This window comes from Arctopsyche grandis, chromosome 7 (assembly GCF_051622035.1).
Source record: "Arctopsyche grandis isolate Sample6627 chromosome 7, ASM5162203v2, whole genome shotgun sequence".
NCBI lineage: Eukaryota > Metazoa > Arthropoda > Insecta > Trichoptera > Hydropsychidae > Arctopsyche > Arctopsyche grandis.
The window spans coordinates 20,115,431-20,142,603 of record NC_135361.1 but is presented as its reverse complement, the minus strand read 5'-3'; the positions used below and the strand labels follow the sequence as shown (position 1 = coordinate 20,142,603).

Genomic DNA, 27,173 nt, shown 5'->3' with positions numbered 1-27,173 from the left:
CCATGATATTTTAAATTGTTCTAAATATGAAGAAATAGAATCAAAAACATCTTGCCCTGCCGCACCCATGATAAGTTCTTTACAGCATATAATAGATATATTGATTCGTTTTGTTTTCATTTATGAAACGAACGAATCCTATTTTAACTATTTCGAGGATTTTTCTGTTTTTGCCATATTTTTCGCAGTGCATCGGTGAAGAACCACTGATCTACAAACTCAAAATTCGATTATCTCAAAACATACAATATCTGTGCACCAGGCCATCGATATATTTGTGGAGGACCAAAATATAATGAAATATATATTATAATAAGATTTAAAAGAGCGCCACTGGAGAATTTTTTCATCAAGACATCCAATATTAATAGAATTTATACGAAATTAATAAGAAATACCAAAAATATGGATGTTCTGTCCTAGTCAAAATAAAACAATTGGGTGATTTATTTCTCATGGAAAACGATTATAAGCACCCCAGAGTTTATTTTCCACGAAATATACCAATATTAATGTAATTCGATATGAAAAAATCATGTGTTTGAGAATTTATTTTTTGTATATTCAAGTGTTCGCAACCTTCCAGGGTCTCGTAGTTTTTAAACCTCAGCTCAACGTGGAGTGAACAGATGATGGAATTATTCATTGGTTCGGTGATTACTGGTCACAAATTACTCGTCACAAAGTCACTAAAATCTCTATAACGGAACATCTGGCAGCCGAAAAGTCCATCATACTAACGATAACTATCATAGTAACGAGAACTTGAGTGCCAAATATTGTGTATTCGCGATTTTCATGGCAAAAATTGTCTTTGTGACCACCCCAATGTGACGAATAGTCCAATTACCTTATTCATTATACTCCTTTCAATTGTTCAAATAAATTTTTAAATTTTCTTCTAATTCACTAATATGTTCTTTAAAAAAAAATTTCCATTATTAAAGTTATAATTACTCTAAACGAACCGGTTCTGTGATTATTCCACAAAAAGCGATCTCGTTCACGGAACATCTGGCACCATAGATATAGAATACATAGATACGCCCTGACGCTCTAAGCCGTTCACCCTGTTGGTACATGCACATACAAAAAGAAGTACAATGCATGCACACTCTCTCAGTAGCTAGTTAGCTTCTAAGTAGTAGTAAGGTCGATTGGCCTTTTTTCGAAAATGCCAACGTGTTCAGTGAAATTGTGTTACAATTACTCAAGAAAACATAAAAAGGCGGATGGCATCACATATCATAGGTTATTCTATATCTATGTCTGGCACCCAAAAAGTCATCAATCGAAATATACTTTAATAACGAGAACTCGAGTGCCAAATATACCGTATTCGCGATTCTTGTGGCAACGATTGTCGTGCGCGCGATCGCAATTTGCGAAATAATCTGTTTACCAAAAGAACTACGTCAATATTTTTTTTTCAAAATAATTTTTATTGTCATCTTTGAATGCCGTATTTGAATATGCCATCGCTAAGTGTAAAGTTTATGAGTATTATCGTTTCTGGTTTTACCGTTTACGACTTTACCCTCGCTTACTTTGGTATTTTCGAGTTTGCGTCGCAGATTTTACGCGTAAAATATACCCCGTCCATCGATGTATTACGGCCAAATCTGTGAAAAGCTTTTCACACCAGTCCCCAGATGCCGCAATTTTCTTCAAAGCTTTGATGCTGTCAAAAACGTGCTGTCAAAAAAGCTCGTTAGTTCGTGCTCGCGTTTCGTGTTTTGTTATTATTAAAGGTTTTATATAAGTTTCACTTCGTTCGTTAGTAAGACACCTCTTCCTGAACTGTTCCAATCGCATTGGAACTTTGTCAACTTGCGAGGTTTGGCCAATTTCAATATTATTTACTATGGAGTCTAAATACGAGCGTAGAACACGTTTGGCAAAGGCGAAACTTAAGCGACAGCTTAAACTTGCAAACGAGGACGAAGAGTCAAAACAAAAAAGGAAACTATATCAAGCTCGTATAAGTCGTGAGTATTACCAAAGGAAACTTAAATCCTCAGATTCATTTAAATCACCAAAGGAGAGATGCTGTATAAGGAAAGTCACTGGCCAGAACGAGTTTGAAAGTGAGATCCACACAGTTTGTGATAAAACATGCTGGGTATGTACAAAATAATAATTAAGTAAAATTGTAAATAAAAATAAAATTCTGTAACACTAAAAGCAATAAAAAAATATTTTGCTAAAATTCCACAATAGCGTCGGTTATTATTTGACGTAAAATCCGACATGGCAGTCATGTCAGTATACATTTGTGGTTTACCATGATACCTTTGTGGATCCAAATGATAGTGAATTGTATGCACAAAACGTTGAGAATATGTGGATGCAATTGAAACGTCAATTCGGCACAATTCGCGCATTATTTATGTACAACGTATTTGCAAGAATTTGTATTTAGGAATTTGTTTCGCTCCTTCACCTACATATATCCTTCACCGAGTATTTCTGACGGTAATTGGAGAGAATTACACAATATAAGTACGTTATAATGAAAATTACGGCCATGTTCGATTTGACGTAAAATAATAACATACGCTATTATGGGATTTTACCAAAGTTTTATATTAGTTTTGTATAAAAAGTATTAAAAAAATACAGTAAGTCCTCTACAATGGTTATCGTGTAAGTCGGGGAAAACTTAAAATTGGGCAATTTTTGAAAGAAATGTATTAGTTTCAAAGGATAGATGAAAATAAAATGTACATTAATATACATAAAGATTTTACACTATCATATATATAAAGACGGTAATCTGTGTGTGTGTGTGTGTGTGTGTATGTGTATGTGTCCTAACGCTCGCCGAACATAATGAACGAATCGATAAAAATCGATAAATACTATATAAAAACGGACTGTCGCTAAATATATTTGTATATTTGTGACGGACGATCAACCGTCAACCAGTATGGGGATCAAATTTTTTTTTTTTTCATATTTTTCATTTTTTTCAGTTTTTTAATTTTTTTTATTTTTTCAGTTTTTTAATTTTTTTCATTTTTTCAGTTTTTCAGTTTCCCAGTTTTTTCATTTTTTTCATTTTTTCAGTTTTTCAGTTTCCCAGTTTTTTCAGGCCCCGGGGTGCCGAAGGCTTCGGGGGCGCTGGGGGCGAAGCCCCCGGGGTGCCGAAGGCATTGGGGGCGCCGGCGGCGCTGGGGGTGAAGCCCCCGGGGTGCCGGAGGCATCGGGGGCGCTGGGGGCGAAGCCCCCGGGGTGCCGAAAGCATTGGGGGCGCTGGGGGTGGTGCAGCCGCCGGAGGCGTCGGCGGCGCTGGGGCCGAAGGCCCCGGAGCGCAGGCGTCGGCGATGCACAAAATGTAATTCGTAATTCGTAATCACTTCGTAATTTGTCATTCGTAATTCGTGCATCAATTTCTTTCCGAAACCAGTCGATTCAATATCTTTAACTTTATTTTTATTCGAGTTTCAATTCCTTTTCGAAACCACCCGTTGAAATCAACGGGTCCAACACTAGTAGAAAATAATGGTGGAGATATTGTAGTGCTATTTCTCTCACATACGTGCACACAATATTCATTTTATATGTAAAATATAAATAAAAACTGGCAAAAAAGTACGAATTCACGTAAGTCGAATTCGCGTAGCTCGGGGACTTAATGTATTTGTATATGTATTAAAAGTACTAAAAATGTTTTTTATAAATTAAATTGAATTATAAACATTATCAACTTTCATAAGATCATTATTATATATTATTATTACAAATAATACAATTTGTATTATATATAACAGCCGTAAAATGGCAGATCCTAAATACGCTTAAATAATTAAATGATTAAAAAAAGGTACTATCAAGAATATATTATTAAAAAAATAATGTGTAACTTCGCAGAAAAACTATAATTATGGAATCGTGAATAGATACTAAGAACTGCTGAAATTCGCTCTGAGGTGCGCTCAACGTTGAGGTATTTCCATCTTTCAAAAGTTGTATTTACGCATCTGCTTTAGCTTAAAAATCCAAAAGCTTAACAAACCGTTGCAAATTTCGAAAACAAATTCATTAGAAACGGCATATCACAAACATTTTAAAACCATAATAAAAGTAGGTATGTGGCCTCAATATTTAAAGGGCTTCCAATTCCTTCGAAGAAAAATCAATTATATTCCGAAAATTCCCACGCATTTTGTATAAATATTTGAGTTTAGGAATACTTTTTTGTTGTCAAATAAAAGGTTTTGCGATAATAATGTTTTCTATACCTGAAGTTGAGTAGATCATTGAAATTACATATGTACTTTCAATAATATTTTATTGGTTTATGACCTGGTCTTTATACATTACTAAATCTCAAAGACCGCTCTAACGAAAGTGCTCAAACTTTTTTTTGTTCAAAGAAATATACGCCTATTACCTAAGAGAATTTAGAAGTACACATTCATTTTGATCTTTCATAGAAATTCGAAATTCATAATTGTTAATTTTGAGGAAAAAAACATTAATCAAAGAAAACCTTAAAAAGCCGGTTGATCGAGCCAAAAAGCCGGCTTTTCGGTTTCGGTTTAAACCGGCTTGGAAGCCCTATCCCAGCCTAAATAACAATCTTGGAAGAATATCTTTATATGAACCAAATATAATATGTATACTAGATGATATACAATGCAATGATGATGAAGATTTCAAACATAATTATAATATTGTAGTATTAATTATATATTTTTTTTTATATTTTACTACTTATAATATAGGTATACACATTTTTTATATATTTTTTTAATCATTATCTCATATTACATTTTAGAAACCTCCAAAACAATTAACAGTAGAAGAACGCGAAAAAAAATTAGCTTATAACAGAGAATATTATTATAAGATAAGAAGAGTAACAAAACCAAGAGTTAATGTGGAGCAAACTACATCATGTACAAGTGAAGTGAGAGAAAAATAAAAGAAATTTTTCTAGATTTATATTGACATTTAGATATGGTATTTCAAATACATTTCTAATCATTTTTTAACACTACATTTTAGAAATTACTTGACAATAACAAAACTTCCGAATCAAACTCCAATCTTCCAAAGAAGCTTCGTGGGCCGCCTAGACAAATGACAAAAGAAGAACATGAAAAGCGATTGGCTTTTAAAAGAGCGTATTATTATAAGACGAGAAGAACAGATAAACCAAGGGTTATTGTAGAGCAAAATAAAAGTATCACATGCACAAGCGAAGTGAGTGACAATGAAAATAAACTTTTGACTACAACCTCTAATTTTGGTTTCAACTAACACCCCAAGCAAAAACGTATTAGTAGTAAACGTAAACGTATCCTTCATTACCAACAAAGCATTTAAATCTATACCCATTATACCCATTCTACTGTTCCCGATATTTTAAAAATCCTATCTTTTAACAATCTTTCTGTCAGGCGACGACTAACTGATGCTACATTCTTCTTTAAGCTCTTAAATGGTTTCCTTGATTGTTCTGATTTACTGAATAAGGTTGATTTCAAGATCCCAGTTAGGTATTCTAGACACGTTGCACTCTTTTCACTTAATCCTTTCAATACTAATTCCCAAAAATATTCTTATCTGCAGTGTGTTTATCGTATGTTTAACGGGGAGCTGAATGATGTTGATCTATTCGGTATCTCCATACATCAATTCAGGACTGCCTTCAGGAGAGTTTTAATTGATTAATCCATTTTTATTTCTATTATACATATATTGTTTATCCAATTATATTATATCACGTTATGTTTAATTATGCATTGTCTTATTTAGTCGTATTATAGTTTTTATTCTTTTCTTTTTCATTTGTTTGTCTATATGTACTATGTAGATATTAGCATATTATGTATTTTGTAAAAATCTATCATTGGGGCTCAGATGTTATTTTGTTATATTTATTCTTTATTTTTATGAAATTCTACATCTGAGGCCTGTTGATTTTTCAATAAATAAATACATCATGTACAAGTGAAGTGAGTGAGGAAAAGAAAAGAAATGTTTCTAGATTTATATTGACATTTAGATATGGTATTGCAAATAATACATTTCTAACCATTTTAATCATAATCTCATATCACATTTTAGACAACAATAGAAGAACGCGAAAAAAAATTAGCTCAATACAGAGAATATTATTATAGGACAAGAAGTGTAAAAAAACCAGGGATTAATGTGGAGCAAACTTCATCATGTACGAGTAAAAGTAAAGTGAGTGAGAAAAAGAAAATAAATTTTTCTATATTAATATTGACATTTAGATATGGTATTGCAAATACATTTCTAACCATTTTAATCATTACCTCATACTAAATTTTAGAAATTACCTAAACAATTATCAATAGAAGAACGCGAAAAAAAATTAGCTTATCGAAGAGAATATTATTATAAGACGAGAAGAGTAAAAAATCCAAGGACTAATGTGGAGCAATATATGAGTACAGCATGTATAAATGAAGTGAGTGAGAATAAAAGCCTTGTAAAAAGAAAAGAAACTTTTGCCTATGATATCAAAAATTATAGTTTCAACAAAAGCTCAAGCAAAAATGCATTAGTATGTTAAATATACTAATGGAACTCTAGGAAGTTAGCCAAAATCGCGATTATCGTAAACGAAAGACACCAGTCAAACTAAATACAAGTTTTTTGTAATTTTTTTTTTCTTTTTGAGTATGACCCCAAAATCACATTCAACTTGCTAATATTTTGTTTGTCAAAAGCTACTCCATTAGTAAAACTTCATTCACAATAAAATGCATGTGTGAGAGCAAAACGCCTAGACGTTTCGATTGCGATTTTTGTCACAACTCAATCAAGATAGAGGGGTCACTAAAAAATTTACAATAATAGATTTTAGTGATCAGAAATTTCATTATTCATAGTTAAATTTTAAACTTGAAATATTACATATTTTTTTAGAAAAATTTTCTAGATATATATTGACATGTAGATATAGTATTGCAAATACATTTTTAATAATTTTTTAACACTACATTTTAGGAATTACCTGACAATAACAAAACTTCCGAAACAAAACCGAATCTTCCTAAGCGGCATCATTGGAAACAAATAACAATAGAAGAAAAAGAAAGAAGAATGGCTTGGCAAAGAGAATATTATACGAGAAAAGTAAAAAATGCAAAGGTCAATAAAATATTACAAGTTTTTATTTAGAAAAAAATTCTAGATTTATATCGACATGTAGAAAAAATGAATTGCAAATACATTTTTAACCATTTTAATCATTTTCTCATATTACATTTTAGAAACCTCCTAAACAATTAACAATAGAAGAACGCGAAAATAAATTAGCTATTCAAAGAGAATATTATTATAGGACAAGAAGTGTAAAAAAACCAAGGATTAATGTGGAGCAAACTTCATCATGTACGAGTAAAAGTAAAGTGAGTGAGAAAAAGAAAATAAATTTTTCTATATTAATATTGACATTTAGATATGGTATTGCAAATACATTTCTAACCATTTTAATCATTACCTCATATTACATTTTAGCAACGTCCTAAACAATTAACAATAGAAGAACGCGAAAAAAAAAGAGCTTATTTAAGAGAATATTATTATAAGACAAGAAAAGCAAAAAAACCAAGGATTAATGTGGAGCAAACTACATCATGTACAAGTGAAGTGAGTGAGAAAAAGAAAAGAAAATAAATTTTTCTAGATTTGTATTGACATTTAGATATGGTATTGCAAATACATTTCTAAACATTTTTTAACACTACATTTTAGAAATCAACTGACAATAACCAAACTTCCGAAACAAAACCCAATCTTCCAAAGCCGGTTTCTGGGCCACCTAAACATAGAATAATAGAACAACAACAAAGAAGGTTGGACCCTCAAAGAGAATACTATTATAAGGCGAGAAAAGAAAAAAAAACAAGGTGTAATGAGGAACATATTCATAACACAGTTGAAAGTGAAGAAACAACTATAAGTGGAGAGAATACAACGAATGATCAGCAACTAATTCTTGATAAAACTAAAAATTGTAATACTTCTAAAACGAGTCTTTTTGAAAGCAATGAAAATCACGAAACAAAAAAAATAGAACCAAAAAAAATTTACGTCAGAGTTATTGTAAAAAAAACTACATCTTCAAAAGAGGGTGAACATAAAGCGAAACAAAATGATCACCATAAAAAACAGAAGGACACCCTCGAGCAACCTCTCATTTGGGTGGGAAATAGCAAATATACACAAGTATGTAGAGCTAACTTAACAACAACAAAAAATTGTATGTCAATAATAAATAGTTAAATGGTTCTGTATTGCTTTCAGGTAACTGACATTAATAATATACAAAGAATTTTGCCTGGTCCTTCCAATGTAAAAGAAGGCAGCAACAAGTGCCACGTGGTGTTTACAAATGAAATTTCTGAATTTTCGGATGACATGAGAATTTTGATATTGGCTATAAGTTCTATGCCTAAAAATCAACAAGTATTAGCTTTAAATTTGATATTCAAAACTATTAAAAACGGTGTTTGCGATAAACTACTAGAAAATACCGCAGTGGGTACGATAACATGGGCTATCCCCATAAATTTCGTTCCTAATATATAAATAAATTGAGAAATTACATTTATAAATCATGACACCATGTTTCTGTAAATACTCAACACTATTGGTATTTAAAATAAAACGGTAAATTAATTATTTAGTGTAAATCTTTATCTACTACTATTTTTACTTAATATATGTATGTACATACATAGTAACAATAGATGAAATTTTGTGATCATGCGAAAATTCGAACTCGAGATTTTGCCTGATTCGAAATCATAATCGATCACTGATCACGTTTTCATGATCTATCATCATCATCATCATTTACAGCCACTCGCCATCCACTGCTGGATGAAGGCCTCTCCAACACGCTTCCACCCGTCTCTGTTTTGCGCAACACTCATCCATCTCACCCCGCACATTTTCCTAATTTCGTTCACCCATCTTCCTTGCGGTCTTCCTTTTACCCTTTTGCATTCTCTCGGGTACCATTCAAGCAATTCTTTTGTCCACCTTTCGTCCATCCTCCTAGCTACGTGACCCGCCCATTGCCATTTCAATCTCTTCACTCTATCCACTATGTCCACTACTCTTGTCATACTTCTCACCCACGTGTTCCGCTTTCTGTCTTTTCTCGTTATGCCAAGCATACAGCGCTCCATACTTCTTTGAGTGCATTGGATTTTATGTAGCATCTTGGTGTTCAGTGTCCAAGTTTCACATCCATACGTCATCACTGGCAAAACGCATTGATCAAAGATCTTTTTCTTCAGGCAGAGTGGCATTTTTGATTTAAAAACAGCATACATCCGTCCAAATGCACTCCATCCTAATTTCATACGTCTCTTTATCTCTTCATCTTTATTACCAGACATGTCAATTATTTGACCTAAATATAAATAATTATTTACTACTTCTACTGGTTTATCATCTAATGGGATGCTATCAGGCATGCAATACCTATTGAACATTAGTTTGGTCTTATCTACGTTAATTTTTAATCCTACTTTTCTACTTTCCCTGTCCAGCTGTGTTAGTCTGTTAAGTAGGTCAGCTGAATCACGAGCTATTAAAACTATATCGTCTGCGAACCGAAGGTGACTCAAGAAGCGACCGTTGATGCTTACTCCGGCTTTGTCCCATTCCAAGTTCCTGAAAACTCCCTAATACAATAACAGTAAATAAAAACAATTTATATAAAATTTAAAAAAATATATTTCAAAAATACAAATTCATTTGAATCATTATTTATATGTATATTGATTTGAATATACACTCTCACTTAACTATAATATAATACATGTTATTAAAATTAAATAAACAACTGCTATACATAATTTGGGTCTCTCAGTTGCCATATGTAAACATGTCGAGTCATCAATTCAACAATTCAACATCGTCGAACTCTGAACCGTGTTCCGATGAGTAACCAGATCTCGAGTTAAATTTCGGCGGTGTCTTTCTTCCATATTTAGTATTCTTGGATATCGTTTCACCACTGCAAATTTGACAATCACATGCCATCGGAACCGCCACCTGTTTCTTCAAAACGTAACCGTCCTCGCAAGTCATTTCAACCACCAAACCATCATACTTTAAAGCTTGACAGCATTTACAATCAGATACATGCATGGACGTTTCTATAACATTATCACATAAAATTTAAATATAGGCTCAAATTTTTCATAGTATAGTAAGTTGTGTGCCGTCTATATGTGCTGTTCTTGCAGAACTCGAACAGAATCGCTCTATGCAAGTTTCAATATGAGCCGAGTGGTTAAGGAGGGAGACTACAGCATCCCCTTTAACCCTTTGAATGCTGACCAATGCCGATCGACGTTTTGCCAACAAGTCTATGGGTCTGAAAAACCCGATAGGCGTTATATTTTGAGCATGTAAAAAGAAACGTGAATACTACCCCGCTAAGCCTTTCCAGGTAGCATTGAAAAAAATACATTGAACATGGTTTTTGTCAACGTTTATAAGGACTGGTTTACACCGAAATTTCTGAAATTATAACCATAGCAGAATTTCCCGATGGAAATCCCTAACTGCTGAGTATTTTAGATTGTGAGTTTTACATTTTAACAACAATGAAGAAGATGGAAAACTATTTTTGGGAAAATACATTCATTAATAGACTTTTTTTTTTATTTATATTGTTGCAAGATATATTAAAGAGTCTAAACACACCTTTACAAAACTCGAAATGCTCGGCAGTAGCTATCTAGGGTTTGTTTGGATTAGCTACAATTTTTATACCTGCCTTCTATTGGATTTCTAAATAATTCTAGTTGGAAATGTTGTTGAAATTTTCAGCATGGCAGGCTTTCAACAGAAAAGACGTCAGCATTCAAAGGGTTAAACACTCGGGTCCCATTGACACTTGCAAAGCGTATGCTTTAGATTTGGCATATATAGACGGACGTAAGTATGTAACTCTTACCTTGATTGAATACTGTTCCTGAATTGCAAATGCCTTTGCACTCTTTAAAACCAATTAATGGTTTCTTGTTTGTGCATAGTCCATGGTGTGATATCACTTGTTGTATCAAACCAATAGTTTCCTTGACTGGTAAATTTGTCGCCATACATGCACCTATGAAAGAAAATTATGTATACCTCATCAATTCAAGTATTTTGATCAAAGTCACTCGTCATCATACTTACTTTGAGACATGGCTGTAATATTGCATTGCTTGCAGCATCCTACGTCGTATATGTTACTGGGATCACATCCGGTAATATCAGGACACACGTCTTGATTGCTAGACACTAAGAGACTGCCTGCTATTTCATCGCAGGAGAATTTCGTGCAGTTGTCTGCAGAGTACCACACTTGACCTGTGCAATTGTGAAAACACTGTAAACTCATCTTATTGCATGATATTTTATCGCACTGAAGAAAAAATGGAACCTTACCTGGTTTATATACAACTTCTTCAACAATACAAGCGTATTGAACACATTGACCACAGCAAGCTAGAGGGTCATTGGAAGGCTTATATTCCCAACCGTGCGAGCAGTCCATGCTGCAAGACTCCGAAGTTTCCTTTTTAACCAATTCACCGTTATTATCTCGCGTGCAAGTTATATTTTTGCACGGATTTCCGTCGAGAGACTTCCACGTTGAACCTTCCTATAATGATATAACTCAATTTATATTACAAATACCTACAATAGGAAAGCTAACAAAAAAAACAATTAAACGGACCTGATAAATCTCTCCATCTACTTTACATGCGACGGGCACAATTTTTTTGCAACACTTTCCATCCACGGGGATTTCTTTGAATTCATATTCCTGTTTTTGATTGTCTGATATTGACGGACAAGTTACGTGCGTGGATTGTACTTGAACCTGTGAAAAGTTATTTACATTTTATTTATGTATTTTTCATGTGACATTTGATCATGCATTTGATCGACGCTTACAGATCCATTCTTATTTAGACAGAAATAATTTATGCAATGATCCGATGAAGTCCACTCTTCTCCAATACTACGCTCAATCCCGTTAACTGCACAAGCGAATGGTACGCATTCTCCACAGCAAACTTTGGGGTTTGAAGATGGTATATATTTTGAACCCTACAAAAAAAGAGCGTTGGATTACATAAATGATAATATTATACAAAAAGTAAATGATTCAGATCTATCTAACATACCGTACTACACCTGACGTCACACTGTTTTACACTAGTCTGTTTTTCGAGGATGCCGTCATCTTTAGAAACACATTTGAATGAAACGCATGGGTTTTCATTAGAAGGCCATGTTTCACCAACCTAAATTTTTCAATAACATAAAATAATACGTATGCATATTTGGCGTAAAATACTATACATATGTGTATTTCAATCGTCTATCACACAAAGTATACCTTAAATATTTTTCCATTGACTTTACATGCGACTATTTTGGTTTTCTTACAGCATTGTCCCTTCACGGGAATCTCTTCTATTTCGTAATTCTCCTTTTGATTTTGTGAGATCAATGGACAAGTTAATCCGACAGATTGAACTTGCACCTGATGGAGTAAAAAATATTTTTACAATATCATTGAAACATTTACAATACAAAATAGCTTAACGATACCTACCGCTCCATTTTTATTCAAGCAAAAGAAATTTGTACAATGATCATCAGAAGTCCATTCTTTTCCAATGTCGTGTTCAACTCCGTTAACAACACAAGCGAACGGAACGCACTCTCCACAGCATATTTTTTTAGGATTTGCAGAAAGTGTATATTTCCAACCCTAAAATTGAAGTTTTCATATTATTACTTTCCAATTATAATGTATTTACGAATGTACATATATGCAGGTGTGATTTTCGTACCGGTTTACATTTAGTTTCGCATTGTTTGACGTTGATTTGCTTCTCAAGAACTCCATCCTCTTTTGAAGTGCACTTGTACGATTGGCATGGATTCTTTTCAGATGTCCATACTTCGCCAACCTAATTTTTTTCAAATTAAACATTAAAGAACAACATGTTATACTTTAACTGTGAATCGTTTCATAGATTTTACCTTATATATCTTTCCCTCAGCTTTACAAGCAACTGGTTTGATTTTTTTACAACATTCTCCTGGCACGGTTATCTCCTCAAATTCATATTCTTCCCTTTGAGTAACGGACACTTTCGGGCAATTGGCTTGAATTGTTGATTGAACTTGAACCTGCAAATATATTTACTTACAATCAAATAATCTATACATAATAATGGATCTATAAAAATATTGATAAAAATATCTACCGCTCCATTCTTTTCCAAACACACATAATTTGTACAATGATCAGCCGACGACCACTTCTCCCCTATTTCACGTTCTTGGTCATTAACAACGCATGCAAATGGTACACACTCACCACAACATTCTTTTAGATCGTTCGATGCAACGTATTTCGATCCCTAAAAACGCATAAAATACACTGCCGTAAATACAAATGTAATATGTGCATGTATTTTTGATCATCAATAGTAATCTTACCTGTTTACAATCAGTATTACAATCCTTAATATTTTTCTGTTTTTCCAAAGTTTCATCTGCATTCAAAGCGCATGTGTACGATTCACAGGGATTTTCTACCGAGGTCCACGTTTCATTAATCTTAACAAAGAAAAATTTAAAGGAGCAGTTAAAATTGGTAATGTCTTTTAAATATACATATTTATATGTCTAATGACTAATATGTATAAAAATACCTTATAGGTTTTGCCTTCATGTATGCAACTCTTATATTTCGGTTTCGGGCAACACGTAAACGGTATTCCAACTGATTCCAATTCAAAGTCTTCTGTAGATGATATTTTAGGACATTGAGTTAAAGAACATGTAGCTCGCAATTTATTAACACCGCCTTCAACAGTTTTTTTGCAAACGCATGTACGACAAGGTCCATCTTGCCATATTGCACCAACCTGTTAAAAAAATCTTATTTCAATACATCTTTAAATAAATTATAATTTTTTCAAAATGAAATAAAAGTTAACCGCTTTGGGAATTGTTTCAATGTGTTCTGGATCTCTCTTGACTTCCCCACCACTGGGTTTCGAATCGTATTCCATATCATATAAACATCTATTAGGAGGTGGTTCTGAAATCATAAAAATATATTATAATATTTCTTACCTTATTATCTTATTTATTTAAAAAAAAAAAACCACAACTTACCACAAGTATACTTTGGACAACAATCACCCTTCTTCTGAGCGGATTTAACCAAGTGGAACTTGGGGCATTCTGGTCTTTTTGGGCATAATTCTGTTTTACAAACGTACTTGGCTTTAGGACAACAGCCAGATTCGTCAATTTCCTGTACCATACCCGGATCTAACATTTCAAATTCAGATTTGGGATCGATCTCTTCGCATTCGCCTGCGGGTTTGCATTCTAATTAAAAGATAAAAGGCATAATCAGGAGGTGGTGTCAAAAGATCATTCAAATAACAAAATTCATATAACGAAAAATAAATCATACTGCAAATATATTGAACGCAGTTGTTGGACATTGTTTCGAGTTTCATCACCTGACCGAAGCCGCAAGACATTTTAATTGGATCAGGACATTTCAGAGAGCTTTCTGTGGGAACTGGCACTGTAATATATTCAATATAAATATTAAAAATGGTGACTTCATCAAACTCGGGGGCAATAAAAATATAAACATATAATATAACATATATGTATGTACTTGTTGCATTATGATTATGACCTGTGAATATAAATATGTACATTTGTATAAGGTATTACCGCAGATAAACTCGGGACAGCACTGTCCCGGTGGCTTGGCGATTTGTTGGACCCGAGACCCGGAACCACATACCATGGCTTGAGCGCAAGATCGTTTCGTGCAAGTCACTCCACCACGTTTCGAACATGTGCATTCAGTACATTCATCAACTTGCCATGTATCACCGACATAATGTCCTATGGAATCGCACGGGAAGCACTTGCTCGCTTCTATACATGTTTCGTTAGATGATACCTATTAATAAAAATTATCATTAAATTGCTATAGAGTAAGCGAGGCACTTCGCATGATTTTTTTTTTAATTATTGAGCTATATGTAATATAATGAAAATTTGCTCCTACCATTCCTTCGGGGCAGAAGCAACCTTCAATTGATGACTGTGTGCACGATTCTGGATGCTTTGAATACTTTTCATAATTTTCACATGTTACTTGACAGCCGAGATTACATGATTTGTATTTCAAGCCAGGTTTGCTATTGAAATTAAAATTTTAAAATTAGCCCAATCAAACAAACATCAATAGTGAGTGATGTTGGATGAATGATATAATTTACCAAGTATAAGGACACAAATCACTTCTTCTCCAATCCAAACAAACTCCATATACTCTGCATTGTTGTGTGTAAGCTTCCAAAACATTGCAAATGTCGACTTTTTTCGTTTCAGAGCACAAATCTTGCTGACAAGACGATATGTACGGTTCAACGTCAACTATAGCATGACACTATAATGGTATAAAATTAGTTGAGAAATTAAAAAAGCTATTATAGTAAAGTGTAGGCGTAACGTAAGTGAAGTAGTGGCTTTAAACAAACCTTTCCAAATCTGTTTTGATCTAAAATTTTCAAGCAGGGGTCTTCGTTTGGTGGTGGCGGCCAGCATTTTTCTTTTGGTTTTTCCATACATTCATCTTCTTGAATGCCAAGCTTTTCCAATACCGCTGCTGGAGCTCTAAACTTTTTAATGTCCATTTCTGTCATTTCCTTATCCTCAGGTTCTAAAGGACCAGCGCATTGACCGCAAAGTCCTTCAACGGCAGAGCGATGTAAAATGGGAGGAATTTTAACAGAAAACGCCATATTGTGGAAAAATAGTGATACCTAAAATGCCGATTTAAATAATAAATAATAATAATTTTGACGGAAATCACTAATTCGATAACAAAATAACGAACCTCAATATGGCTCGATATTAGATCTATATTTAAGTCATCCTGAACTGCTTTGTCAATTTTAAGCCATGGATTGGATACTGGGAAATGAGTTGTTTTCAATCCATCAATGATAACTGCAAGCTAAATACAACAAAAAAAAAAAAAAATTGTATATAAGTAAAATCATCACTTCATCCATAATACGCTTAGGGGATGGTAAATAATTAATTCCATTATTTGCTATTTTTTATTCAGGCATTTTATTTATTTCACTTGATGTTTTTAACGAATCGAAATTTGCGATATGAATTTGAACCACTTTCAGACTTGAGATCGGTTTGAAATTTAACATACATGCAGGGGCTAGCTAACAATACAACAGGCATATATCTCCGACGTGAAGATGGAGAAATTTAATCATCAACGAAATCATTTAAAATTACAGAACAGGTAAAAGGTTTAATAAGCAGAACTTTTTAAAAAAAAAAGGTGCTGGAATGAAATTCTTGTTCTTGCACTTTCAAATCCATCCATATTTTATCCTTTTCATAAGACACCATATTTTATCATTTTGGCCAATTATATAAATATGGATTGCGATAATGTACGCACGAATATTGCTTCATCTAATTGCTATTGGATCATTAAAAATACCACACAAATAAAGTCCCACCGCGTTCTTAGGGAAAAAAGCCCCGCCTATACATATGTAAGCCAGCAGCTTGGCTCGGTGGTTGGGCTTTTCCCTAGCACAGAGAGGCGCCGGGCTCGATCCCGTGAGTTGACCTCGATTGAAAAGAATTTATTCTGAGCCTATCTGTAATGCTGCTGGTCAGACTTGGATATTTGTGACTCCAGGTCGATCATTTCCTATCAGATTTCTATAATTTCCTATCAAATTGATAGATGTCTCGTTAATTTCAATTTTCCAGTGTCTCGTAATTCAGCGACCTACGAAATAAAAATGCTGTATTGTTTGAAATTAGCCAAGAAGGCACAATTGGGGTTTACTTGTCAGGCCTGATATATAATATATGCATATAATAATAAAATAATTAAATATATAGGAAATATTTATACCTAAAGAGTATTCCCGATATAAAAAGTTCATCAAATTTTGAACAGTTTCTTTTAGCCAATTCAGGAAGATATTAGTTGGACCCGCAGCGCATGTTGTTATTTAGTAGAGAATATCAAACAACGCGAAGGGAAATGTTTTTACTCTCCGTCATTTGCTCAAATAAACATTGAAATTTTCTTCTAATTGACTATTTTGTTCTTTAAAAGCCGTATTTGCATTATTAACTTTATAATTCCTCTAAACTAACCAGTTCGGTGATTATTCCGCAAAAAGGCGATCTTGCGCACGTCACTAAAATCTCGATCACGGAACATCTGGCACCCAAAAACTCATCAATCGAAATATTTTACTAACGAAAACTGGAGTACCAGATATTCCGTATTCGCGATTCATGTGGCAACGATTGTCGTGCGCGCGATCGCAATTTGCGAAATAATCCGTTTACCAAAAGAACTACGTCAATATATTTTTTTCAAAATAATTTTTATTGTCATCATTGAATGCCGTATTTGAATATGCCATCGCTAAGTGTAACGTTTATGAATATTATCGTTTCTGGTTTTACCGTTTACGACTTTACCCTCGCTTACTTTGGTATTTTCGAGTTTGCGTCGCAGATTTTACGCGTAAAATATACCCCGTCCATCGATGTATTACGGCCAAATCTGTGAAAAGCTTTTCACACCAGTCCCCAGATGCCGCAATTTTCTACAAAGCTTTGATGCTGTCAAAAAAGCTCGTTAGTTCGTGCTCGCGTTTCGTGTTTTGTTATTATTAAAGGTTTTATATAAGTTTCACTTCGTTCGTTAGTAAGACACCTCTTCCTGAACTGTTCCAATCGCATTGGAACTTTGTCAACTTGCGAGGTTTGGCCAATTTCAATATTATTTACTATGGAGTCTAAATACGAGCGTAGAATACGTTTGGCAAAGGCGAAAATTAAGCGACAGCTTAAACTTGCAAACGAGGACGAAGAGTCAAAACAAAAAAGGAAACTATATCAAGCTCGTATAAGTCGTGAGTATTACCAAAGGAAACTTAAATCCTCAGATTCATTTAAATCACCAAAGGAGAGATGCTGTATAAGGAAAGTCACTGGCCAGAACGAGTTTGAAAGTGAGATCCACACAGTTTGTGATAAAACATGCTGGGTATGTACAAAATAATAATTAAATAAAATTGTAAATAAAAATAAAATTCTGTAACACTAAAAGCAATAAAAAAATATTTTGCTAAAATTCCACAATAGCGTCGGTTATTATTTGACGTAAAATCCGACATGGCAGTCATGTCAGTATACATTTGTGGTTTACCATGATACCTTTGTGGATCCAAATGATAGTGAATTGTATACACAAAACGTTGAGAATATGTGGATGCAAGTGAAACGTCAATTCGGCACAAGTCGCGCATTATTTATGTACAACGTATTTGCAAGAATTTGTATTTAGGAATTTGTTTCGCTCCTTCACCTACATATATCCTTCACCGAGTATTTCTGACGGTAATTGGAGAGAATTACACAATATAAGTACGTAATAATGAAAATTACGGCCATGTTCGATTTGACGTAAAATAATAACATACGCTATTATGGGATTTTACCAGTGGCGGCTCGTCCTAATGGGCTGCCGGGCTGCAGCCCCTCCTATAAAATTCTAAGATATATATTTAATAATACATTTAATATTTTATTTATTAATGATATTTTTTTTATTAGTTGGATGGACTAAACTATTGGGGCCTTCGACAGAGTAAATATTACTTACAATATCACCCATATCCAAAAGGGTGATATTGTAAGTAATGTTGACCGTTTTGAAGACCCCACTAACTTGTATGGTGACAGATGAATTAAAATGTTGCTGTACTGGCTGTAAAGTGTTACAGCGCCGAGCTGAACGCTGCGCAGCCCGGAGTTTCGGAACGAGAAAGAGAAAGAGCTATTTGCAACTGCAGATAGCTCTTTCTCTTTCACTCACTCTGCCATTTTGGGCTGGACAGTCGGCAGCCTTCGCCTGTCTGCCGTCTACAGTCGGCAGTCTTCGCCTTCGACATTCATCTGTCAGTTTGTTTAAGATTTCGCGCGCTTGATCTTACATTTGATTAGTTGAATCGCACGATCACAGCTTTATTCGTTTTCATTACTCTTAATTGGTTGTGTACGAGCCCTCATCAAATCTTCGGTGAGTCGTTTTCATTTTGATAACAGCAAACTTTTTTCAAATCTGTTTAACTTTTTCTCGTAATTTTTTATTTAAATATATTAAGATTTTTTTTCTTTTAAAAATGGAAGAACAAAAGAATTCAGTAAAATATTTACAAAATTTGCACTTTTCGCGACTAGAACTTACCGAAAAAGTCGCTATAAAAGCATTAGGCTGCCTCACGCCCAATTTAATTATTTCACAGCCTGCAACTAGTAGATCTTTTAGTTACTCGCGAAAATTTAATCCAGACATTTATAAAAAATACAATTGGTTAACGAGATGTACAGAAAAAAACACGTTATTTTGTTATCCGTGTCTTTTGTTTGGAGGCGAGTCGCCAGGCGAAGCATCTTGGACGAAAACAGGAGTTATTGACTTAAAACATTTAAACGATAAATTTAAAAACACGAGGGAAGTGTCGAACACTTAAAAAATTTGTGTAATCTCACGATTTTGGGAAGCTTGTCGGCGGGAAATAGATAAGCATAACGAAAACGTCAAAAAAAAATCGGGATGTTTTATTTAAAATTATTGATTGCGTTAAATTTGAAATGCCAATGAGGGGACACGATGAAACAGATAATTCAAAAAATCCAGGAGTTTTTCGGGGGCTTCTAGAATATTCACAAAATTTCGACGATTCTTTAAAAAAACATTTTCAAACTTCTTCGGTTTTTAAAGGGACATCAAAAACTATTCAAAATTAACTTTTAGATTGTATTTTGAACGTGTGTAGGGAACAAATAAGTGCTGAAATAAAAAAAAAACAACTTATCTAGCTGTTATGGCAGACGAAACAACCGATGTATCGATGCATTGTCAACAGGTTAATGTTTTTCGTTACGAATTAGGGGGTTAAGTTTTTGAAAGGTTTTGGGGTTTTTTTTAATCCGCGTCGCGAAACCAGCAAGAACGAATTTTTTTAGCAATCTTACTGGAGTACCAGCGTATTTTTCGAAATCTTCATCGCGTTTGGACGCACCCCTTTAATGGGTGGTGAATTTTGCTAGTTTTTTTTTCAATAATACTTAAATCCACATGTAAGTGGTCGTACGCCAAAAATTGTGCTTATTTTGTCCTGTTATGACATGATAGAATAATTATGGTGACATTTTTTAGACATATTTTCAGTGCAGCCCCGCCACTAAAAATTATCACGAGCCGCCACTGGATTTTACCAAAGTTTTATATTAGTTTTGTATAAAAAGTATTAAAAAAATACAGTAAGTCCTCTACAATGGTTATCGTGTAAGTCGGGGAAAACTTAAAATTGGGCAATTTTTGAAATAATATGTATTAGTTTCAAAGGATAGATGAAAATAAAATGTACATAAAGATTTTACACTATCATATATATGAAGACGGTAATCTGTGTGTGTGTGTGGGTGTGTGTGTGTGTATGTGTCCTAACGCTCGCCGAACATAATGAACGAATCGATAAAAATCGATAAATACTATATATAAAAACGGACTGTCGCTAAATATATTTGTATATTTGTAAATTTGTGACGGACGATCAACCGTCAACCAGTATGGGGAACAAATTTTTTTTTTTTTTATATTTTTCATTTTTTCAGTTTTTTCATTTTTTTCAGTTTTTTCATTTTTTCAGTTTTTTCATTTTTTTCATTTTTTCAGTTTCCCAGTTTTTTCAGGCCCCGGGGTGCCGAAGGCTTCGGGGGCGCTGGGGGCGAAGCCCCCGGGGTGCCGAAGGCATTGGGGGCGCCGGCGGCGCTGGGGGTGAAGCCCCCGGGGTGCCGGAGGCATCGGGGGCGCTGGGAGCGAAGCCCCCGGGGTGCCGAAAGCGCTGGGGGCGGTGCGGCCGCCGGAGGCGCCGGCGGCGCTGGGGCCAATGGCCCCGGAGCGACGGAAGCGCCGAGGGCGAAGGCCCCGGGGTGCCGGAGGCGTCGGCGATGCACAAAATGTAATTCGTAATTCGTAATCACTTCGTAATTTGTCATTCGTAATTCGTGCATCAATTTCTTTCCGAAACCAGTCGATTCAATATCTTTAACTTTATTTTTATTCGAGTTTCAATTCCTTTTCGAAACCACCCGTTGAAATCAACGGGTCCAACACTAGTAGAAAATAATGGTGGAGATATTGTAGTGCTATTTCTCTCACATACGTGCACACAATATTCATTTTATATGTAAAATATAAATAAAAATTGGCAAAAAAGTACGAATTCACGTAAGTCGAATTCGCGTAGCTCGGGGACTTAATGTATTTGTATATGTATTAAAAGTACTTCAATATAAAAAATAATTATGATCCCAGCCTTCGGGGTTCCAAAAAACCGCCCAAAAGAAAAAGCCGGTTTTCGGGTTTTTTTACAAATAAAAAGTTGGCCGGTTTTCACTGGTTTCAGAAAATTAAGATTTTTTTAAGTTTAAAATTTTTATATCGAAAAAAAAAATGTAAATATATACTACATATATTATGCAAAAAAAATGTTTTTTATAAATTAAATTGAATTATAAACATTATCAACTTTCATAAGATCATTATTATATATTATTATTACAAATAATACAATTTGTATTATATATAACAGCCGTAAAATGGCAGATCCTAAATACGCTTAAATAATTAAATGATTAAAAAAAGCTACTATCAAGAATATATTATTAAAAAAATAATGTGTAACTTCGCAGAAAAACTATAATTGTGGAATCGTGAATAGATACTAAGAACTGCTGAGATTCGCTCTGAGGTGCGCTCAACGTTGAAGTATTTCCATCTTTCAAAAGTTGTATTTACGCATCTGTTTTAGCTTAAAAATCCAAAAGCTTAACAAACCGTTGCAAATTTCGAAAACAAATTCATTAGAAACGGCATATCACAAACATTTTAAAACCATAATAAAAGTAGGTATGTGGCCTCAATATTTAAAGGGCTTCCAATACCTTCGAAGAAAAATCAATTATATTCCGAAAATTTCCACGCATTTTGTATAAATATTTGAGTTTAGGAATACTTTTTTGTTGTTGTCAAATAAAAGGTTTTGCGATAATAATGTTTTCTATACCTGAAGTCGAGTAGATCATTGAAATTACATATGTACTTTCAATAATATTTTATTGGTTTATGACCTAGTCTTCATACATTACTAAATCTCAAAGAAACCGCTCTAACAAAAGTGCTCAAACTTTTTTTTTGTTCAAAGAAATATACGCCTATTACCTAAGAGAATTTAGATATACACATTCATTTTGATCTTACATAGAAATTCGAAATTCATAATTGTTAATTTTGAGGAAAAAAACATTAATTAAAGAAAACCTTAAAAAGCCGGATGATCGAGCCAAAAAGCCGGCTTTTCGGTTTCGGTTTAAACCGGCTTGGAAGCCCTATCCCAGCCTAAATAACAATCTTGGAAGAACATCTTTATATGAACCAAATATAATATGTATACTAGATGATATACAATGCAATGATGATGAAGATTTCAAACATAATTATAATATTGTAGTATTAATTATATATTTTTTTTATATTTTACTACTTATATTATAGGTATACACATTTTTTATATATTTTTTTAATCATTATCTCATATTACATTTTAGAAACCTCCAAAACAATTAACAGTAGAAGAACGCGAAAAAAAATTAGCTTATAACAGAGAATATTATTATAAGATAAGAAGAGTAACAAAACCAAGAGTTAATGTGGAGCAAACTACATCATGTACAAGTGAAGTGAGAGAAAAATAAAATAAATTTTTCTAGATTTATATTGACATTTAGATATGGTATTTCAAATACATTTCTAATCATTTTTTAACACTACATTTTAGAAATTACTTGACAATAACAAAACTTCCGAAACAAACTCCAATCTTCCAAAGAAGCTTCGTGGGCCGCCTAGACAAATGACAAAAGAAGAACATGAAAAGCGATTGGCTTTTAAAAGAGCGTATTATTATAAGACGAGAAGAACAGATAAACCAAGGGTTATTGTAGAACAAAATAAAAGTATCACATGCACAAGCGAAGTGAGTGACAATGAAAATAAACTTTTGACTACAACCTCTAATTTTGGTTTCAACTAACACCCCAAGCAAAAACGTATTAGTATGTGAAATTTCATATTGATTTAAGTATGGGAAGTGGACTAAAACCGCGATTATCGTTCACGAACGACACCAGTCAATTTTTTTATATATATATATATTTTTTTTGTGCATGACCCCAAAATCACATTCAACTTTCTAATATTTTGTTTGTCAAAAGCTACTCCATTAGTAAATCTTCATTCACAATAACATGCATGTGTGAGAGCAAAATGCCTAGACGTTTCAATTGCGATTTTTGTCACAACTCAATCAAGATAGAGCGGTCACTAAGAAATTTTCAATAATAGATTTTAGTCGGCATTTTTTTTGAAATAATTAAAGAAATAAAGATTATTAAGTTTGTAATTAATAAAATAATTATTATTAAAAATTTTATTAAGAAGATTATTTATATTAATTATATTAAACTTTTTAATTGGAAATTATATATAAAATAAATAAATTAAATATAGTATTGCAAATACATTTTTAATCATTTTTTAACACTACATTTTAGGAATTACCTGACAATAACAACACTCCCGAAACAAAACCGAAACTTCCTAAGCAGTATCATTGGCAACAAATAACAATAGAACAAAAAGAAAGAAGATTGGCTAATGCAAGACAATATAAGAAAATAATATTAGCAAATAAAATTAATGGGGTAATTTTTTGTTTGTAAAAAGTTACTCCTTGGCAAAAACTTTGTACACAATAAGATGCGTTATAATACATGTAGATATGGTATTGCAAATATATTTCTAACCATATTTCATTTTAGGAATCAATAGAAGAGCGCGAAAAAAGATTGATTATAGGCAGAAAATATTATTATAAAACGAGAAAAGCAAAAAAACCAAGGATTAATGTGGAGCAAACTACATCATGTACAAGTGAAGTGAGTGAGAAAAAGAAAAGAAAATAAATTTTTCTAGATTTATATTGACATTTAGATATGGTATTGCAAATACATTTCTAAACATTTTTTAACACTACATTTTAGAAATCAACTGACAATAACCAAACTTCCGAAACAAACCCCAATCTTCCAAAGCCGGTTCCTGGGCCACCTAAACATAGAATAATAGAACAACAACAAAGAAGGTTGGACCCTCAAAGAGAATACTATTATAAGGCGAGAAAAGAAAAAGAACCAAGGTTTAATGTGGAACGAAATAAAAGTACAGCATGTGAAGTGAATGAAAAAGAGGAAATGAAACATATTCATAACACAGTTGAAAGTGAAGAAACATCTATAAGTGGAGAGAATACAACGAGTGATCAGCAACTAATTCTTGATAAAATTAAAAATTGTAATACTTCTAAAACGAGTCTTGTTGAAAGCAATAAAAATCACGAAACAAAACAAATAGAACCAAAAAAAATTTACGTCAGAGTTATTGTAAAAAAAACTACATCTTCAAAAGAGGGTGAACATAAAGCGAAACAAAATGATCACCATAAAAAACAGAAGGACACCCTCGAGCAACCTCTCATTTGGGTGGGAAATAGCAAATATACACAAGTATGTAGAGCTAACTTAACAACAACAAAAAATGGTATGTCAATAATAAATACTTAAATGGTTCTGTATTGCTTTCAGGTAACTAACATTAATAATATACAAAGAATTTTGCCTGGTCCTTTCAGTGTAAAAGAAGGCAGCAACAAGTGCCACGTGGTGTTTACAAATGAAATTTCTGAATTTTCGGATGACATGAGAATTTTGATATTGGCTATAAGTTCTATGCCTAAAAATCAACAAGTATTAGCTTTAAATTTGATATTCAAAACTATTAAAAACGGTATTTGCGATAAACTACTAGAAAATACCGCAGTAGGTACGATAACATGGGCTATCCCGATAAATTTCGTTCCTAATATATAAATAAATTGAGAAATTACGATACTAAAATTATGTAAATATGATCGCTTTATGTAAAAATAAATGTAATTATACAAGTGTGTAAATCTGTTGATTGCTATTTGTTTTTAAAATTCAAACAAAAAATATAAAATCTTTTTACAAAGCTTTTTGTAGTCATGTTACAGTAAAAATTTCACCAAAGTAGTACTTATTGAACTTGTAAATAATTTAAAAATGATTTCATTTATATTATATGAATTTAAAGATTAATCCTTGAGCATTTTCTTCAAACAAAATTAATCAAAATTAATCATATCTCACTTTAATTTAACATTAATGTCCAAAATAATTTGCTTAATACACACACATATGAATCATTTAGTTTATGTTATTATTGTTCTGATAATTATGACAATTAAAATGCACACATATGTTTGTATCAGCATTTTCACAGATCATGTCTGAATTTGATACACTGGGTTATTTGACCTTAGATGTTTGCATGTTCATAAGGAACTTTTTTTGTAAATAGTCATTTTTCAACTTACATGGCATGCAAAATTCAGCGTACATAAATTTAATGTTGTCAAACTTTGTAAGTGAAACATGCAGTATAATACTAAGTTAATACATCAATGACTTACCTTATTTTTAATTTTCTGCACGTGCAAAGTATGATCATTGATAATAAAGTACAGAGCCGAAGTACAAGCAGACTTTTTATCTGTCGGACACTTATCATGAACAGCATAAATCTGGAAATTTAAATCTTTTCCCATGTCCGTATCTTTGACTACAGTGTAAGCACATTTGCCGTCAAAAGTAAAATTTCGTCTATCGAACGTTAAATACTGTGGTTTTCCAAAACTTTCGCACGCACCTATGTGAGAAAATAAAATTAGCTTTCGATAAAACAACACCTTAAATATGTATGTTGTGTAAAAACAAATCACTTACAATCTCGGCAATCCGTATGAGGTATGCAATTATCGCCTTTACGTACAAGACCCTCGGGGCAGAAGCAACCGGAGAAACAAACTCCAGGTGCTATCGGACAAGGATTGACTTCCATAAATGAATTACACGACCGTTCGCAAGTACGTCTGAAGCAATCGTTATGTATAAGAGGCGATGGACAAGTAGCGGCTGAAACAATAAAATTAATAAGCATTCGGAATATCTAGATTATAAATAAACACTAAAACAAACAAAACTTACGGCAATTCAAATAAGTACGCCATTCCAAAAGATCTATCGTAGGATCAGCAGCCAGACAATCGGTGACATATTTTTGGAAAGCATCACACCTACAAATTGCAGCCAGTTCCCTCGTATCATTTTTAGCTCTAGTATCGGATTGCAGACAATTGCAAACGTTTTCCAAACAGCGTGTCTTACTCATATCTTGATTTGTAGAAGACGCACATTTTTCAAATAATCCACCACTGAAATATAGACCCAATATTATATACTCCATGTTATCATTTTAATTATTTCTATTAAACATATACATATGTCATATTATATAACCCATTTTCGATTTTGAACATTTTACTATGTGGATAAAATAGGGAACGGTTCTTTTTTATTTCTTAAATATTTATTGTATTTATAGAGGGAAAGAAATGGAATAAAATGGGAAGGGTTCAAAATGTTTTGATATTAAAATTTTCTCTAAATAGGCAGAAACAAACAAAACAAAGCTATATTAACTATCGGATATTCCAATGCCCTATATGTTTTAAGATTAAAGGCGCAAACGCACTGAATGGAATGAAATTTTTTTCTGGCCACAGTGTCATATTGGGGTGACCTGTGAAGATACTGTGGTATACTTGTGTATTTAAAATAAATAAATAAATGGGAAGGGTGTTACTTCAGATCATTGCCAATTCGTACGGTCGTATTATTTCGATAAGTTTCTCCTACATTTCTTCAAATATGGGAATCACTGTCAAACCTATGTCAATACAACGATAAAATATTACCGTAAACACTCCAGGGGGTGAGTTTTG

At 33.2% G+C, this 27,173-nt stretch overlaps 2 protein-coding genes across 2 annotated transcripts in view; one reads left to right on the top strand and one right to left on the bottom strand.

The window, feature by feature from the left end:
- Nucleotides 1-1,650: 1,650 nt before the first annotated feature.
- LOC143914434 (uncharacterized) lies at nucleotides 1,651-27,048 on the top strand. The gene is made up of 14 exons (XM_077434650.1): nucleotides 1,651-2,122; nucleotides 4,784-4,915; nucleotides 5,014-5,211; nucleotides 6,079-6,201; nucleotides 6,311-6,448; nucleotides 6,991-7,134; nucleotides 7,257-7,394; nucleotides 7,504-7,635; nucleotides 22,801-22,932; nucleotides 23,031-23,228; nucleotides 23,806-23,955; nucleotides 24,073-24,189; nucleotides 24,295-24,816; nucleotides 24,895-27,048. Exons 1-14 carry the CDS (start codon nucleotides 1,865-1,867, stop codon nucleotides 25,177-25,179), a joined length of 2,667 nt encoding a protein of 888 aa, XP_077290776.1. The 5' UTR covers nucleotides 1,651-1,864; the 3' UTR covers nucleotides 25,180-27,048.
- Nucleotides 9,718-27,173, bottom strand: part of Hml (hemolectin) — a 37,327-nt gene continuing 19,871 nt past the window's right edge. Inside the window, exons 51-75 of the mRNA XM_077434649.1 lie at nucleotides 26,377-26,603; nucleotides 26,116-26,304; nucleotides 25,803-26,038; nucleotides 15,959-16,078; nucleotides 15,600-15,884; nucleotides 15,339-15,508; nucleotides 15,125-15,257; nucleotides 14,782-15,016; nucleotides 14,510-14,626; nucleotides 14,203-14,421; nucleotides 14,022-14,125; nucleotides 13,734-13,949; nucleotides 13,519-13,638; nucleotides 13,284-13,439; nucleotides 13,057-13,206; nucleotides 12,864-12,983; nucleotides 12,623-12,781; nucleotides 12,404-12,550; nucleotides 12,189-12,308; nucleotides 11,956-12,111; nucleotides 11,735-11,881; nucleotides 11,443-11,659; nucleotides 11,191-11,364; nucleotides 10,967-11,119; nucleotides 9,718-10,160 (exon numbers count right to left, since the gene is read on the bottom strand). Coding sequence (XP_077290775.1) covers nucleotides 9,898-10,160; nucleotides 10,967-11,119; nucleotides 11,191-11,364; nucleotides 11,443-11,659; nucleotides 11,735-11,881; nucleotides 11,956-12,111; nucleotides 12,189-12,308; nucleotides 12,404-12,550; nucleotides 12,623-12,781; nucleotides 12,864-12,983; nucleotides 13,057-13,206; nucleotides 13,284-13,439; nucleotides 13,519-13,638; nucleotides 13,734-13,949; nucleotides 14,022-14,125; nucleotides 14,203-14,421; nucleotides 14,510-14,626; nucleotides 14,782-15,016; nucleotides 15,125-15,257; nucleotides 15,339-15,508; nucleotides 15,600-15,884; nucleotides 15,959-16,078; nucleotides 25,803-26,038; nucleotides 26,116-26,304; nucleotides 26,377-26,603 — 4,333 coding nt within the window. The 3' untranslated portion in view covers nucleotides 9,718-9,897. The remainder of the gene's footprint in view (nucleotides 10,161-10,966; nucleotides 11,120-11,190; nucleotides 11,365-11,442; nucleotides 11,660-11,734; nucleotides 11,882-11,955; nucleotides 12,112-12,188; nucleotides 12,309-12,403; nucleotides 12,551-12,622; nucleotides 12,782-12,863; nucleotides 12,984-13,056; nucleotides 13,207-13,283; nucleotides 13,440-13,518; nucleotides 13,639-13,733; nucleotides 13,950-14,021; nucleotides 14,126-14,202; nucleotides 14,422-14,509; nucleotides 14,627-14,781; nucleotides 15,017-15,124; nucleotides 15,258-15,338; nucleotides 15,509-15,599; nucleotides 15,885-15,958; nucleotides 16,079-25,802; nucleotides 26,039-26,115; nucleotides 26,305-26,376; nucleotides 26,604-27,173) is intronic.

What these genes read in the sequence shown, in the direction of transcription:
- LOC143914434 (XM_077434650.1), top strand. Translation starts at nt 1,865, where the DNA reads ATGGAGTCTAAATACGAGCGTAGAACACGTTTGGCAAAGGCGAAACTT. An exon ending in CTACATCATGTACAAGTGAA is followed by an intron (nt 7,636 to 22,800) that starts GTGAGTGAGAAA and finishes ATTACATTTTAG; the next exon opens with AAACCTCCAAAACAATTAAC. An exon ending in GTATCACATGCACAAGCGAA is followed by an intron (nt 23,229 to 23,805) that starts GTGAGTGACAAT and finishes ACTACATTTTAG; the next exon opens with GAATTACCTGACAATAACAA.